This window comes from Centropristis striata, chromosome 7, assembly GCF_030273125.1.
Source record: "Centropristis striata isolate RG_2023a ecotype Rhode Island chromosome 7, C.striata_1.0, whole genome shotgun sequence".
NCBI classification, from domain to species: Eukaryota; Metazoa; Chordata; class Actinopteri; order Perciformes; family Serranidae; genus Centropristis; species Centropristis striata.
This window is the reverse complement of record NC_081523.1, coordinates 9,046,255-9,063,248: the sequence shown is the minus strand read 5'-3', so window position 1 is coordinate 9,063,248 and position 16,994 is coordinate 9,046,255. Positions and strand designations below refer to the sequence as shown.

Below are 16,994 nucleotides of genomic sequence, written 5' to 3'. Positions count from 1 at the left end.
AAAATTATCAGACAAATGAAAAGGGCAGGATAGGATTAAGAAGATAAGAAGTGAAACAATCTGCAGTCAAGGCCTTGGCTGCCTTCACTGCAACATTTGTTCATGTTACTAAAAAACTATTTGCAGTCAGAGGAAAGTGAGTCAAGTCAAGTCAAAGTTTATTTATAGAGCACATTTTAAAACAACCTCAGTTGACCAAAGTGCTGTGCAGTCATTGAAATACAGTAAAGTCATACACAAATATAGTAATACATTTAACCCTTTGATGCACAACATGAGCAATCAATTAATTTCATCATTGAGTATTCCAGGTTTTCACCAATTAACTTGAGGAAAAACATTTTTCTTCATAAAGTATGAAGGGGAAAATGGAAATACGATCTGTTGTAATCAAAAACAAGCTATTCAAAGAATACTTTGAATATTCAATCATGGAATAAATTGATTTCAAAAGATAGAGCAAAGAAACACACAGCCAGCATGAAATAACATGGGAAATGAATGAGGGTCATTTTTGAGCCATGTTTTTTTAGAAGGGGTGTCCATATGTTGTGCATCAAAGGGTTAAAAAAAACAATGAAAACATTAAAGTAATAATTTTTAAAAAATCAGTTTAAAAACAGAGTTAGAGTTAAAAAGGAAATAAAAGAGTAAAAAGTGAAGGATTCTTGCCTAGCTGGGACTGAATGCCAAGGAAAATAAATAGGTTTTTAATATTGTTATTGCTCTCTGCTGTACAATATAACATCTAAAACTATCAGCAGACATTTTGTATTATAATTATTAGGAATGTAAATCACAAGTTTCATCATCTCTTTTGACAACCAAAGAACAAGACAACAAAGGATACCAACCGTATTTCATAAAATATAAACACTTTTCATCAGTGATATTTATATGATTTATATTGTATACATTTATTTTTGTTATAACTCACAAAAGAAGAACTTAAATTATTTTTTTATTATGGAGCTCTTCCAGACATTTATATGAAAGAAATATAATATATATTTTTAATGGCATAATTAAAATAATGAATATAAAGTCAGAAAATAGAAAATAAAGGTTTATCTTCAAGATGATTATATGTATTATGTATAATATTTTCACTTTGAATCAATTGATGTAAAATTACACCTCTAATGATTATCCAAAGGAGAGAAAGCTACTAAAATCAAATCTGTGTGATATCTGAGAAAATTTCCACAAAGCTATTATTCTTCTGTTTTAATATCTTTTAGCTGTCCCCAGTGGTGAAATGTAACTAAATACATTTACTTAAGTACAATTTTGAGGTACTTTGTACTTTTTACTCCACTACATTTTGCCGACAGCTTTAGTTTCTTTTCAGGTCGAGATTTAACATAAAAAGACATGATCAATTTAAAATGATTATGCATGTTTATGAATTAAACCACATAACAGTATATTAATTAGGTAAAATTACTAGGATAATGCTGCTTATATAAATGCATCAATAATAATATATTGAGAATATATAAATAACAATCTGAATGGGGTCCATTCTGCATAACAAGTGCTTTTACTTTTTATACTTTATGTACATTTTGATGCTGCTACTGTCGTACAAAATGCAGGACTTTTACTTGTAGTGGAGTCATACAGTGTGGTGTTAGTACTTTTACTTTGGTAAAGGATCTGAATATTTCTTTTAACCAGTGACTGTCAGCAGCTCTTCTTACATCCTCCTTTAGTCTCCGTCTGCTCCTCAGTGAACTGAGAAACTTTCCACAAGAGTTCCACTCAGTGACTCTCCTTTTCTTTTCCCCCACAAGTTCATGTTGCTACTTTTGGATTGTCCACTGCACACTTGATTGACATTATACCTAAAACAATGAGATCCATATCTGACTATAAAATAAGAGGACAGCAAGTGTTACATAAGGGCACTGTGGGTCGGTAAGCACAGACATAGTGTGCTGCTCCACAGTCCGACAGGTGCATCTCAATAAATTAGATGGAAAAAAGTCAATTTCCAGTAATTCAAGACAAACAGCCCCAACCAAGTATTGAGTCATATAGATGGACATACTTTTCAGAGGCCAACATTTCCATATTAACCCTCTGGAGTCTCCAAAAGCACCAAATCCAGACTTCTTCATGACATCCAGACTAGAAAACAAAGCAGCGTGGAGCCCTACTGTAAATTTACCTCTAAAGTTCTGGCTGCAAACTCCATGAGGCCAGTTTCAGTTTGATGATGATATACCAAGTAAAACTAGAGACAAGCTCAAATATATTTAGTATAAAATGGTAGAACTGGATGTAACCCTCTTATATGTTATATTTGCAACCTTTGTTCACATGTAACATTTAAAATTCTTTAAAGTAAAAAAAGATTCAAAATCACATTTTATGTTGGACTAAAGGACTAAAAAAAACAAAATGACCAAAAAAAGACACAAAATGACCAAAAAAAGACAATCAAAAACACAAAATGACCAAAAAAAAGACACAAAATGAGAAGACAGAATGACCAAAAAAAAACACAGAAGACACAAAATGACCAAAAAAGACATGAAAAGACACGAAAAGGATTCAAAAATGGACAAAATAGCCCATAGACTCCATAGAGTTAAACATACTTTTTAAAATTGGTCTTTCTAAAAAAAATTTAAGACTCTGAAAGTTTCTTTATATGAACAGGGACAATATACATTAACCTGAAAAAACAAACAAAGAGGAATGTAATGTACCGGGCTTTATCAAATTGCTATTTTTCGTCTGTAGTCCCTGAGCAGGTAGATAGAATAATAAGATTAGAGTAACAAGGAGATTAGACATTAAAAGAGCACAAAATACATGCTGCTATTTCTGAGCTGAGTGAAACAAAGTTCCTCAACATTTGAATGCACGATTGCATTTTCATGCAATTAACATATTATATTTAGTGAGTTTGCTACAGTGGTGCTATTGACATGTATTTCATGAAGCTTCTGAGCTTTTTATATGGTGATAATGATGATGAGTGGTCATAAGGCTGTTTTCATTGCACCTTTCATACAAACATGCAGCCCAACATGCTCCATATAGCAAAATTCAAACAACACAGAAAAAAAAAAACATTAACATTAATATGTTTTGCAAGACTAAATATTATAACAAAAAGTTAAAAATATATAGAGAGGTCAAAAAGAATAATATGAACACTAGGAATAACTCTATTCTATGTGACATTTAACATTTATTATATATTACCCAGTATTTATGCCTTTTTTTTTACACCTATGCATCCATGACACACTACATGGTGGTGTTTACGTCAGTGTTTTTATTATAAATATTCCATATGGGGGTTGATTCTAGCAGTGGAAAAAGGGGCTGGAGAATCAAGCAAAACCATAAAGATCTGATCAAATCTGCTCAAAAAAGGAAATTGGCTCTTTTGAAATAAACATAGAGTATATTATCTGAAATCTAGATTTTATGGTTTTGTAATATGCTCAAAAGAAGCAAGTGTCCAGTCAATTAGAGAAACAGTAGTGGTATTTGTGGTTTCCACTCATAGCTGTTTACATGAGGGTGAGTAGGTCACGTCACATAACATGAGAGGGCACCTTGCAGAAAGCTGCACAGGAGCAAAACATTTCATATCAAACAGAGCAACATTTAGATACGGTGATGTTTGCTTCTGCACGTTCTGAGCGTGCATGGGTAGCATACTGCAACACAGCACCGAGATATGGACCTTGTCTGATTAAATAATGGATGGGGAAGCCACCCACAGGCCGCAGGGTGATATCATGGCTGCGTCACTTGTGCAGCTGAGGGAGGAGGAGGAGGAGGAGGAGGGAGGAGGGGTGGAGGAGGAGGGGTGGAGGTTTTTAGACGATGCAGCAGGCAGAAAGAGCAGAGGGAAGGAGAGGAAGCTGCCTGCAGTGAGAGGACAGAGGGATTATAATCATGTCTGCGTCCTGGAAGCAGCTCTTTTTTGAGATCCTGCTGCTTCTCGTCTCCTGCAGACACATCAATACAAGTAAATGATTGTTTGGGTTTAATTCTGGCTGTGTGTCGTTGTGTTAAAACCGTCTCTTTTCCAACACTAAATGATCTGTAACCTTGTGAGGAGTCGACAAAAATGTCAGAGGATTTCCTCAAAATTGTTTGTACCACTGTATCTGTTATATCCTGGTTTTTATTTATTTATTTATTTTGTTATTATCAGGATGGAAAATACTCTGAGAGAGCATTTACATCATCACGGGACACTGAAACTCCTCCTTAAAACCAAGAGAAATTACTTATTTAAGGAATAAAAAAATAATTAATTTAAAAGATATTCTAGCTGCAATCAGGGTGATCTTAAATATATAAAAAATGATTTATTTGATATATTGTTAAATGGTTAAATTCAAATTACAGGAACATTTATAGCTGTATTTTTAATAAATGTTTTTATATAATTGTCCTTTTTCTTCATCTGATCACAGCCTTGAGATATTTATGTATTCATTTTATTTTATTTTATTTTGATTAGTTGATTGGTTTAGCTAATCTGGTAAAAGAAATTAAGTTAATTATTTATTTATTTATTTTAAAGGGACCACTTACAGTTTGAAACATAAACGTGACTATTTGATGCACCGCAGCATATTTATCTACAGTCACTTGGCGGGTCAAACCACACCACACACATCATCATTATGACTCAGCTATCTTTGTTTTAGCAGTTTTAAATATAACCACACCTAACCCTGCTGTGTTAACATAAACATGTGGGCAAGTGAGCAATTAAGTGACCATCTAGGGTTGGCAACAACCCCCAGGTGTGGGCAATTTTGCACTTCAATTGGAAATTCCAACCATTCACAGCTCTGGCAGAGGGCGGCATCCAAAGACAAGGCTGCTGCCTTTAAATATCAGAGTTTTCTCCATCCAATTCGGGCGAAAGTCCTCTGGTTGAGAGAAGTGAAAGTATATACTGGCAACATATACAGAAATTCACTAAAATACCTATACTGACTGGGGCAGTAAGAGTTTTTTAGCTGGGGCGGTCTGAATCTCTCTGAATATTTTCTGTTATCAGCCCAAATCTGCATTCCTTTCTGAATTCTGAGAATTCATCTCTGTGAGGGCAAGTGAGCAATTAAGTGGCCATCTAGGGTTGGGAACAACCCCCAGATGTGAGCAATTTTGCACTTCTGTAAATCTGTATATAAATATAATGGGACATTATAGATTTTCTTACAGTATTATTCAATTACATAATGTTGTTGAAAGTTGAATTACAGCAAATTCTATGTAAAAAATAAAATTTAAAAAAAGAAGAAAAATACACATCAAACTGCTGAATGTGAAATTAAGGCAACTTTTTGTGTTTTAACAGTAAAATACATATGTAAAATAAATGAATGAATGAATAATAATTTATATTATAATAATAATAAATAATAATAATTCAATTCAAATTTTTATTTATTTTTTTTAAAGGCAAAAGTTAACAAACACTTATATTTGAGAGAAAAAAAAATTCTACATATGTATTTTGTTAAGTAAATTATCTTAAAATAACTTACGGTTGTTTACTGTTATTTGAAGGTAAGTGTTTGGCAACTTTTAATGGAGACATTTTTATTTATTTTTTTACTTTTTTGTTTTTCTACAGTGTAGCCTGTTCAGACCTCAGATACTGGTAGCCTGTGTTACATTTTAAATTGTTTTGTGTTCATTTTCCTGTCAGAGACAACGGTTCCAACACCTCCACCTCTGGACCCCGTCAGTCCCATTCAGACAGATGTGAAGAGCTCTGTTCTCAAAGGTAAATATTGAATATGTAAGCACTGGTATTATGCGTGTTTTTGTTTTGTTTTTTTAAATGTTCTACTGTCTCTTCAACCCTCCACAAAGGTACAAGTCAAACGGAGAAAGTTGAACTGTTGAACCCTGTGAACCTGGCTCTGGAGTGCACCTGGACAGGTAATCAGAACAAACAGCCGAACATAACCGGCTTCTGGAGAAAAGATGGAGTTGAAGTTGAGAACAGCCGCGTCACAGTGCCGCTGGAGAACAATCAGTATAATCTCAAACGAGTGTAAGTACTTTATTATCTTAACCTGTTTAGTCTGTACTTGAGCTGCTGCAACACCAGAATTTCCCCTATGGGGATGAATAAATATAATTATCTTTATCTTTCTATATCAATATCAATAATAATATCAATATTATATTAATATTTTTGTAAATCATGGTGTACATATGCATGCATTTGAATTATCAGACAACACAGCATACCGTAGATAGACATATACCTGTCAAGACATACAAATTTAGATAAAAATGCATTTTATAATGAGATAATGGATGTAATAATCAACATTTAAAAATAAATAGAATAAAATAAAATAAACTATAAGACATCAACAAACAACAAAGAAACTACATAAACTATTGGTGCAAGTTTGGCTTTATTTTAGAATTACTTTATCAATAAAAAAATATATTTTTTCATTTTATTTAAATGAAAGCAAAGCACATTGAGTTGCTACCACTACTATTTTTGTCAAATAACAAATATTAACACATTTTATTGCAGAACAGTCATGTTTTCATGAAAATCACATTATGTACAGACTTTCCTGAATCCTAAACTTAACATAATGTGTGTTTTTATCATTTGTTTTGCCTTCACAGGTTCAGCATTGTCCGTGAAGAAAACCTTGGGAGTTACTCATGCGTTTTCGGAAGCGAAAGTGCAAAAATAGAGTTTGTTTTGGCAGGTACAGATCACTTCCTGTCATGAGTTATATTTATCACTACTACTACACCATACTGTTGGGTTTTCATAATGAATTCAGTATTTGCACTTTGTTTGAAGGGTACAAAATGTTTATTCTTCTTTTCCTTGTTGTCCTCCAGCTCCACAGATCGGTGAGGTGCGAGATAAACCCATAGTGAGCTATGTGGGGGACTACGTGGTGATGTCGTGCAAAATGGAAGACAGCAAACCAAAGCCGAGCACCTGGAACTGGTACAAAGCAAACGGTACAGACAAGGTGGGTGGAGAGCTGCTCGGAGCCTTCTAATGCTGAACTTAAGTACAATGTTGAGGTACTTGTACTTTACTTGAGTATTTCCATTGTATGTAACTTTATACTTCTACTTCACCACATTATAGAGGCAAATATTATACACTGCAAAAAACAACTGACAAAAATAAAGCAAATACAAGTTTGAAACAAGTAAAGTTATCTGCCAGTGTAGTAAGTAAATGTTTCTTTGTAAGAATTCTTTAAATAATTTTTTTTTTTAAATCTAGGCACTGGAAAAAACAATGATAGCTTGCAATAAATACAAATATTTATATATTATATATACATAAGTATATAATATTTGACCTCTTTATTCATCTTTGAGCAGAGGTAGAATCACCACAAATATCTGAAAATGTCTGAGCAGGTGTGCAGGGCTGTTACATTCAAGGACCTGAACTTTGCAAGTTACTGAGTAATAATATAATAATAAATAAATTCATAAAATGAAAAATTGGAAAAATATATAGATTGTTTTAATTCTTTTTCTTTTTTTCTGGACTTTTCTTCCTGAAAATTTACTTTTTTCCCCAACATGAAAAACAAACAAATAATAATAAAAAAAAAAAAAAAATTAGAAAATTGAATTGAATTTTTAAAAAAGTGCATGTACTGTACAATTCAGTCTAAACAGCATCTATAATGTCAATAAGTGAGGTAATAAGTCAGAAATAGGACCACTGGAGCCTCGACCATATGACCCAATACACAAGTTGAAAAAATATTTTCATTTAACTAACAAAAAACCTCACATGTTGCTTTTTGTTTTTGTTGTTTTGTTGTAAAAGATTGTAAATCTGATTTAAAAAATGCACAACATTTCAACACATTTATGGCCTCTGACCCATTTTCATATTTGATATTTGACTCCAGGAGCAGATCTTTCCTGTTGCAGAGCCGCTTCGGTACGAAATCAAAAATGAAGAGAAGAAGACCAAACTGGTGGTGCACAACCTGACGGAGGCTGACGGAGGCCTGTATTACTGCGGCGCGGTGTACGCCATCGCCACCACCATGGGCCACGTGGAGCTGAAGGTCAGATATGGAAAGTTACTGAGAGACTCAAATACTGTGTTTAATGTTAATGTTGTACTTCTAGTTTATGTTAATTTATACTCCCAGATGGAAATATCGCACCTTTTCTCCACTACATTTATCAAAAAGCGAGCTAAAAGCACACTATAAGCTTATAAAATACATTGTTAAAGATAAATCACATGTGATTCTCAACCTTTTTGTCTTGTGACTTAAAACAAAAACTTGTTAGTGGTTTGATCAAAATGATGATTGTGTTTTAACAACTGTTTGAGACCCAAAGAAAACAAACTCTACTAAAAAACCCCACATTATTTTATTATTTTAGTGGGTTTTACTTATTTATTTTTTTCAAAGTTTAGTACAAATTACAAATGTATTATTGTAGTTTTATTTATTTAGGTTGGTTTTGTGATGTTGTTGTTGTTGTTTTTTTGTTTTTTTTACTTTTTGTCCATTGGTGATTTATGTTGTGTTTTGTTTAAATTAATAAAAATAAAAAAAATTAAAAATGTCATACAAGTAACTACATTTCTTTTTATAACAAATATTAACTAAGTATTAAGTATTATTCAATTGCTTAATGGTCTTGAAAGTTAAAATTCAGTGGATTGTATGTAAAAATACAAAAATACACATCACACTGCTGAATGTAAAAGTAAGGCAACTTTTTGTGTTTTAACAGTTAAATACATTTAATGTAAAAACATTCTGGATTCCTTTTGTGTACGATGAGATATTGTTTGAACAAAAAATAGGTAAAGAATTGTTCTGTCGCTCATCATTATAAATTGATCATTTTATTATTAATTTGACACAGGGGCCACAGCAGGGGCCTAGGGGCTTCTTCACAGGGGCAGGGGCCCCTGGAGGCCCCTGTGTCTGACCGCCACTGCTGTTACTGTTACTTAAACATCTGAATATTTGTGCTGAAGGTGATCAGCTTCCACGAGCCTCTGAAGCCGTTTATCGCCATTGTGATCGAGGTGATCGTCCTGGTCGCCGCTATTCTGCTCTACGAGAGAAGTCAGTCCAAGAAAAAGGACACCGCAGGTATTCAGACAGCAAACGGACAGATTTACGTTAACGTGTGTACTGTTTGATGTATTTTAACTTGAAATTATCTGCTTTTTCCCTCAGGAGATGAAGCAGCTGACCAAGCAAACACACTGTGAGTACTATGAGCTTCTCTTAACTCTATGGAGTCTTATAGGGCTATTTTGTCCATTTTTTTAATCCTTTTCATGTCTTTTCGTGTCTTTTTAAGTCATTTTGTGTCCTCTGTTTCTTTGGTCATTCTGTCTTCTCATTTTGAGTCTTTTTTTGGTCATTTTGTGTCTTTCTTTTAGTCATTTAATGTCTTTTTTTGGTAATTTTGTGTCTTTCTTTGAGTCATCTTGTGTCTTTTTTAGTCCTTTAGTCCAACATAAAATGTGATTTTGAATCTTTTTTTTTTTTTTTTTAAACTTTAGAGTAAGTTTACAGTAGGGCTCCATGCTTTTTGGGCACTTTTGGAGACTCCAGAGGGTTAATGACATATTTAAATTGAATTAAATATTTGCATTTTTTAATATAATGTATTTGTTTTTATTCTCTCATCAGGACTCAGGGAGACAGTAATGGACCAGAGGAAAGTTCTTCAACGAGGCAGCGGAAAGTTTAAAAACAGCAAATCCAAAAACAAAAAGTCAAGCTTCTTTAAAAATATATAATATATATATTAACTTATTTTCAAATGTGAATTGTAGAGCTTTAAAGCAATATCTCAGCAACTATTTTACGAGTATGTTCACCAGACAAAGTGCAATAATAATAATACTAATCACTTTTTGTTTGTAAACAAGTAGCCTCTTTAAGGTTTTCACTGTTTCACTGGAAGATACTTTATTATTATTGACAGTGCTGTCATGGCAGCTACAAGAGCAAAGCATTTACCTCCTTTGGTTTTTAGTCTTTAACCCTGTTTGTACCCACTTCCTGTGGAAAAACACAGACACACATCACTATGCCTTTGACACCTCTCTCTCTTTCTCTCTCTCTATAAAAAAGGAAGGGCATTTCCTTCCGTTTTGGCAGCAACTTAAGCCTCAACTTCTCTTTGTTATGTATGCATCATGTTTTGTGAGCAGTGCCTTACACTCTTAAAACGCACTTATAATTTCATACTGTGCTTGCATTGACTTTTCGTCACTTTTCACAGTTTGTCTGTGCAGTAATGTGTGCCTAACAGGCTGTTTATCAAGATATATCATCATATATGCAGATGATTGTCTTTTTTATGTTAATGTGTCAGACTTTCAACTGTGTGTCTCTAGTTGTCAACCCGCATTTAAATCTAAAAGGTGTGTCACTGTGTGTGTAACCAGGCAAATTATTAACTACACGTGTCACTTTCACTGCCTGGAATAACTATCAAAGCCTTTGTGTTAGCTGCTAGGGAGACTTAAAGGGTTAATCCAGCAATTTTACACAAAGTCTGTTTACTGGTCTTGTAGAGAGCTGCTGCACATGTGAAAATAGGTTGTATAAATCCTTATGTGGCTCCAGAGCAAAAAAGGAGGAATATGTGGAATAAAATATGATATCTCTGGTTGACTTTGATCCTTTTTCTTAAGTTTCTATTTTAAAAGGGAAGTGGCAGTATGAAGTAAAGGATGTGAAATAAATGCTCAGATCTGAGCAGCAAACACTGAAAATCACACAATAATCCCACTTGAAAAGCATGATTTTATTTTTGCATAAATACAGCCTGCACAATAATAATAATGACGGATGTGTGCAGCATGTCTTTTCAGTCCTTTGTTCAGTTTTAGACTCAAACCTTTTTAACACAGCTGCTTTTTTGAACATTACATTTTATACAATCTGACAAACTTCGTTATGTCCGCCACGTTAGGCCCCTTAATAGATTTTACGTTTCTTCTAACGCCTTGGAGAACACAGAATCCCCCTTCAAAGACAGAAACCTGCAGAACGTCTATGGCTGGTTCATGAGGAACTGAAGCAGGAGTTTGAGGACGTCGTCGTTCAGACCCACCACCTCTCCGTCCTGCACGCTCTCGTACAGTCGCAGGCTCTCTGTGCCCCACAGCACGTTCTTCCTCGGGTTGTTGGCGTCCGTCTCCACTGACAGAGCCACTGTGTTGAGCTGGTAGCAGAAGAAGGAGAAGAAGTTGCCGTCTGTGATCACAGCCTGAGACACGAACGGCCTGGTGACGTCTTCGTGGTTCCAGAAACCTACAGAGGAGAGACGTGTGAAGCCATTTCTTCCTTTAACCCATTGATGCCTAAAACGCCTGTAAAACCTCTGGGCGATTTTAAAATAACCCCCTAAAACCTGAAGTTTTTCTGGAAATTCAACAGAAGTGTCAACGCTTCTACTAAATAATAGATTTTTCAGCCTCTGTAGCAGATAGAAATGAAATTCAAAAAGTATTTGAGAGCTTACACGAATACTACAAAACGACGTATCTGCTTTCCAGGCTTCAATGGGTTAAAGACAAAGTGAAATTTAAGAAACACATTTTCTCAGTTTTAGTCCTTTTTCCCTGTGTTATTTCTCATTTATAACAGTATATTTACATCAAAATCCCTGTAAGAAACTGCAGCATAGGTGCAAAAGTTTATTTATATCAGTAATTCAATTCAAAAAGCGGAACTAACACATTATATAGGGCCATTACACACAGAATGAAACATTACATGTCTTAATTTATTTAATTTCATCTATTTTTAAAGATTATGACTTATATTTAATGAAGACCTAAAATTCAGTGTCTCAAAAAAAAATGGAATATTCCAAAAGACCAATTTTATGTTTAAAATTGGAAATATTTTAATGTTTAATGTTTAATATGGAAATGTTGGCCTCTGAAAAGTATGTCCATCTATATGACTCAACACTTGGTTGGTTCTATTTGACTTGAACTACTGGAAACGGACTTCTCCATCATATTCTAATGAACTGAGATTCACCTGTATCCACACAAGTTTTTGCTCTCAGTACAAACTGGAAAACTAAATCTATAATCATCTATGATTCAGAACATATATTTAAATCATCATCTGTGTGCCTCGGAGGTCTGTCCTCCGTGCTGATGACTCACCCTGGTACATGGCCTGAGCTCCCGTCCAGGTGAAGAGGCTGGCGAGTCCGTTGGCTCGGAGGAAAACCTCCACCTGATCAGACTGCTGCCGCCGGGCCATCTTGTCTCTATGGTAACGGTCGGGCACCAGGTGGAACTGAGTGTGACCGTAACAAGCCGGGTCTGGTAGTTTGGCACCTGTTGATGAGAAACAAGAGGAAAGGGTTAATGTGCATGATCTAAAGACAATTAATCAGCAGGTAAAGTCAATTTTTAAAGCAAAAACTGCAAATATTTGACTGTTTCAGCTTTAAAAATGTCAAAATGTGTTGTTTTTTTTCTCATCTTACATTATGTTGAATTGAATATTTTATGGTTTTAGACTGTTGTTCAAACAAAGCAACCAATCCTACATCATCAACTCTTGACTCACAGAAAACATGAAGCCAGTTTTTTTCAGGTTTTTCTGCTGTTTCACTGACAATTAACTGAAAATAATTATTGTTGCTCTAGAAAAGATTATATGCTGCTGCTGCACATTGAGGAAAGTGTTATTGATGGATGGAAATGGGAAAGCATTTAGCTTGGAACATATGGTGTAAAAAAAACCCTCCAAAAATAACTTGTTTGTATTTTTAAGTCTATTATTAGACCAGGGGAAATGCAAAGAGCGACGCACAATAAATAATGTTTGTTTTCATAGTATTTCCAAAAACAACCTTCTCATAGTTGAGGAGAAAATTACATTACTGCAGGTTATACATTTTGCATTTGGCTGACAGAAGGGTAACTGAACAGCCTCATGTTGGCGCCTCCAAGTGGCGGTAAGAAGAACTGAATAATGAGAATTCAACTCATATAGAGAGGCTAATGCTACCTATACATCAAAAGACTTGCAGGTCACTATTTACAAGACTACAACTAGATTCTTTTAGCATTTTTTCCTACCATGCAATTTTTTCCATCATGCTCTTGGTATAAACTTACAAAATGGAGGAAAGGCAGCTTTTGGCTCCAGCTGCTATAGTGCTTGCAGTGGTTTGTGTTGAAAGAAAAAAAAAAAAAAAAAAAAAAGGAGAAGACGCCACAAAATGCCCCCTCACAGAGCTGAAAATGGTTTCTGTTTTTCTGACATGAAAAGTTGACTATTTTACAGTAAAAATAGACATAAGAAAGAATAAAGGAAAGGAAAATTTAGAAATGAATTCATGATATACATGTATTTCCTATTTAATTATAATTTCTTAAATTGAATAATTATATTTATATTATATTTATCAGCCCTATCAACTTTCATTTAATTATTCATACATTAATGATCGATTATTTATTACTTATTTATGTATACATTTTACCTGGGTCTCCTTACTGTTCTCTTTACTAAGAAACAGCGCCCCCAAAAATCCCACTTGTGGCCGTATATATATGACATCACTGTATTTTTATTTAGGACTGAGCTTACTAGCATTATCATGAACTCTTTACCACAACATGTTACACAAAATGCTCAATTTATGTTCTTTGGGCTTCTGTAAAGTGATGTTATCAGGCAGGAGTAAGACACAGCGGATGTTACCTGTAAATATATTATTTTCGTACTGTCTTCTGAACAGAGGCATTGTGTTGGGAGCATATTTGACCTCTGGAACTTCAGCTGCATAAGAAGCCTCCAGCGGGGCGAACTAAGAGAAATAAAACAACAAAAACAGAAAGTGATTACAACATAGATCACACAAATGCTTCTATCTAGTTTGGTGACATATTCTAACATCTCTCTGTCTCTCTACCTGTGGTAGTTGTTGAGTTATCCTGATCTGACATTGCGGGCGGTCATCGATCTGGAACCTGATTGGCTCTTGCCGGCCTTTCCGGTGCCCCTTTGGGATGATTCTCTGTCCTCTCCTCCAGTAAAAGTTCACCTGGGGCTCAAGATCTGAAATGAAATAACAGAAAATGTGATTTAAAGAGGTCAAACTGTTCTGTCTGTGGAATAATCCTCTATAAACCTACTGGAGTACTGCTATTGTGATCAGAAATTTGATACCGTTAATGATTTTGGTTCACGTGTTATCATCATGTGTGACCTTTTTTGGTAGTTTTTAGGCTCCGATTGTCCAGTCAGATTTGTATTCTTGATAACTTATTCTTTGAACACATGGATCATCTTTGTTTATATCATAAATTTGACAATTTTAGACTGTATTTCTTTTGTGCAAAGGTCTCAGGTGCTTGAGTTTAAACAGAAGTTTTGCTTTTTCTTTCAATGCTGAATACATGTTTTTATTCTTTAAAGTGAGCAAAAAAAGGTTGCTGCGTTGTCTTACAACTTTTTTTTTTTAAATTAAACCTCATAAGAATGTATTAGTAGTTTACAATCAGCCCTACATTGAGAAAAATAAAATGCTGCTTACATAAATGCATCAATAATAAACCAACAATATTGTAGGCCATCCTGCATCCCTAGTACTTTTACTTTTGATACTTTAAGTCCATTTTGATGCTGATACTCTTGCACTTTTACTTAAGTTAGTTTTGAATGCAGGGCTTTTACTTGTAGTGGAGTTATTTAGAAGTGTGGTATTAGTACTTTTACTTAACCCTCTGAAATCTTGAGCTATGTCTGTTAAAAATCTGTTAAATGGCATCTTTACCATGACATGTTGGTATCAGTTTTTTTCAGCGCAAGCTCACCTATATGTCCTGATAATTAATTTTTAACTTTGACGTACTTGATTTAAATTTTGAACCCAAAAGAAACAAAGGGAAACATAAAATCTGATCTTGACAATTATGTTTCACACACCGAAATGCACATGTTGCGAATATGAATACAGGTTGCAAAAATAACATAGAACAGGTAAAATGAGGATAATCTCTAGATCTATATTTTTATACTAAATATATTTGACATTATCTCCGGTTTTACTTGGCGGACTATCATAAAAAAAAATCTGGTATGGAGTTTCAAGCCAGAACTTTCTAGGGAAGCTGATGACAAGGGTCCACGTTGCTTCATTTTTATGTCTTCACGTCATAAGGGATCTGAATACTTTTCCACCACTGTTTGACTTGAATTCAACTATCTTCTTAAGTCTCTCAGAATTGTAAAAGACGAAAAAAAATGAACTATTTCTTCAATATTATGACAGCATGATGAATGTATAACCTTGATTTCTAATAACTATGTTTTTTTTTTAATCATTATCAGTGAATGCACAGACTTTATGTACTTCGTACTCTCCTGATTAGTTCTTTGTTTCTTGACATTTATTTGATGTATAACCTTAATTTCTAATAACTATATGTTTTTTTTTTTTATCATTATCAGTGAATGCACAGACTTTATGTACTTCGTACTCTCCTGATTAGATCTTTGTTTCTTGACATTTATTTCTTGTAATCCCTTTTTGTCTGACCTCATGACTGTAATGTTTCTTAATTGTCAATAAAGACAAAAACAAAAAAAAACAAAAAAACACTGTTTAAAAGTGCCAAAGTTGATGGCAAAGCAGTGAACCCGTATGAATGAGCCGTACCCAGACTGGAGTGGAGGAACAGTGGGTTGTATTTAGCCAAATGATGGGTAAGTTCAGTCGCCAGGTTTCTCACGAAAGGTCCGACCAGCTGCTCCTGCGCTTTGTACAGGTAAGGTTTGGGTTTGCGTGTGTGCCAGTGCTCCTGTAAAATCACACGAGTGACCAAAGAGCGGATGTCCGCGAACGCATCACTGTCCAGCCCCGGGACCGAGGTGTGATGTGCGGCTGGCGGCGAGCCCTCCTGCCCCTCTCCCTCCCTCTCTGCCCCGGGCTTCAGGGTGAATTTCTCCGGCAGGCCCGGGATATACGCAGTCTTGGTGAAGTGCTGGTACCATCTGTCGGCGTTCCTTGCAAAAGTCTGAGGGTAAACAACGAATTTCATCCGCTGGAGGCGAGTGATGAGGGAGAGCTTCTCCTCCACCGGAGAGCCGCATATCTTCTCCACGTGCTCAGCGACCTGCCGCTGCCGGGCGGATCTGCTTTTAGCCGTCAGAGAGGCGATGATAGGGGGGTATGCAGGCTGCTTGGCCGCAGCCTCGGTGTGGGAAAGCTTTTGGTGTCTAAATGCCGGCAAGTTTTTAGGGAACAGCAAGGGCAGCCGTGTGCGAGACGCCATGTTTTCTCCTCTGACTTGTCCTTCCGTTGACACATACACTAACAGTCTCCCACAACAGCGCCCCCTACTGCACCAAAAAATCATAATAAAAATAAATAAATCACAATATTCGACAATGTTTCCTTTGTCCAAACATCTACATTTGTATAATAACTAACACACGTCAAACTTATCAGTCAGTTTAATGCAATATTATATGGCTTACGCGTGTATGTACACTCACAGTTAGCATCAACGAACGTTGACGCTCTTGAAGCAACCCTAAACCGTTGAACACGCCCCCTTTTGACGCATTTTTAAAAGTCGTAAATGTGACTTTAGCCTAACATTATCATTGAAATAATAGGACTTAAAGAAGCTTAATGTAGACTAACATATATATAAATGGTGACATTGCGTAATTAAGTCATGTCTAATAAATGATGGAGGAGAAAGTCAATTTTTTTTGGTCAGTACATGATGATTTTGCACTCAAAGCTCATTTTTACATCTGATCCCAACTATTTTAATCAAGTTACCCATATATAAATGCACATCTATGCCACAGTACTGCTATAACGGTTACTTCTGGTAAAATATTAATTTTATACTTCTGTTACGGCTTCTTGTTTCTCTTGTAAATCAAGAATAGGATCAAGACATGATACAGAACAAGTTACAAGGGAGTACGTGA

The 16,994-nt window shown here is 35.1% G+C and overlaps 2 protein-coding genes across 2 annotated transcripts; one reads left to right on the top strand and one right to left on the bottom strand.

Annotated features, from left to right (window-relative positions):
• Window positions 1–3,845: 3,845 nt before the first annotated feature.
• On the top strand, window positions 3,846–10,120 carry emb (embigin). Its single transcript, XM_059336470.1, has 9 exons — window positions 3,846–3,997; window positions 5,702–5,779; window positions 5,869–6,052; window positions 6,652–6,737; window positions 6,877–7,013; window positions 7,923–8,084; window positions 9,020–9,137; window positions 9,225–9,255; window positions 9,687–10,120. Exons 1-9 carry the CDS (start codon window positions 3,925–3,927, stop codon window positions 9,745–9,747), a joined length of 930 nt encoding a protein of 309 aa, XP_059192453.1. The 5' UTR covers window positions 3,846–3,924; the 3' UTR covers window positions 9,748–10,120.
• Window positions 10,121–10,791: 671 nt separating this feature from the next.
• mrps30 (mitochondrial ribosomal protein S30) lies at window positions 10,792–16,407 on the bottom strand. The gene is made up of 5 exons (XM_059336461.1): window positions 15,706–16,407; window positions 13,957–14,102; window positions 13,746–13,851; window positions 12,191–12,367; window positions 10,792–11,321 (listed from the first exon to the last, which is right to left on the bottom strand). The coding sequence occupies exons 1-5, from the start codon at window positions 16,403–16,405 to the stop codon at window positions 11,062–11,064; spliced, it is 1,389 nt and encodes a 462-aa protein (XP_059192444.1). The 5' UTR covers window positions 16,406–16,407; the 3' UTR covers window positions 10,792–11,061.
• Between the last annotated feature and the right edge of the window lie 587 nt (window positions 16,408–16,994).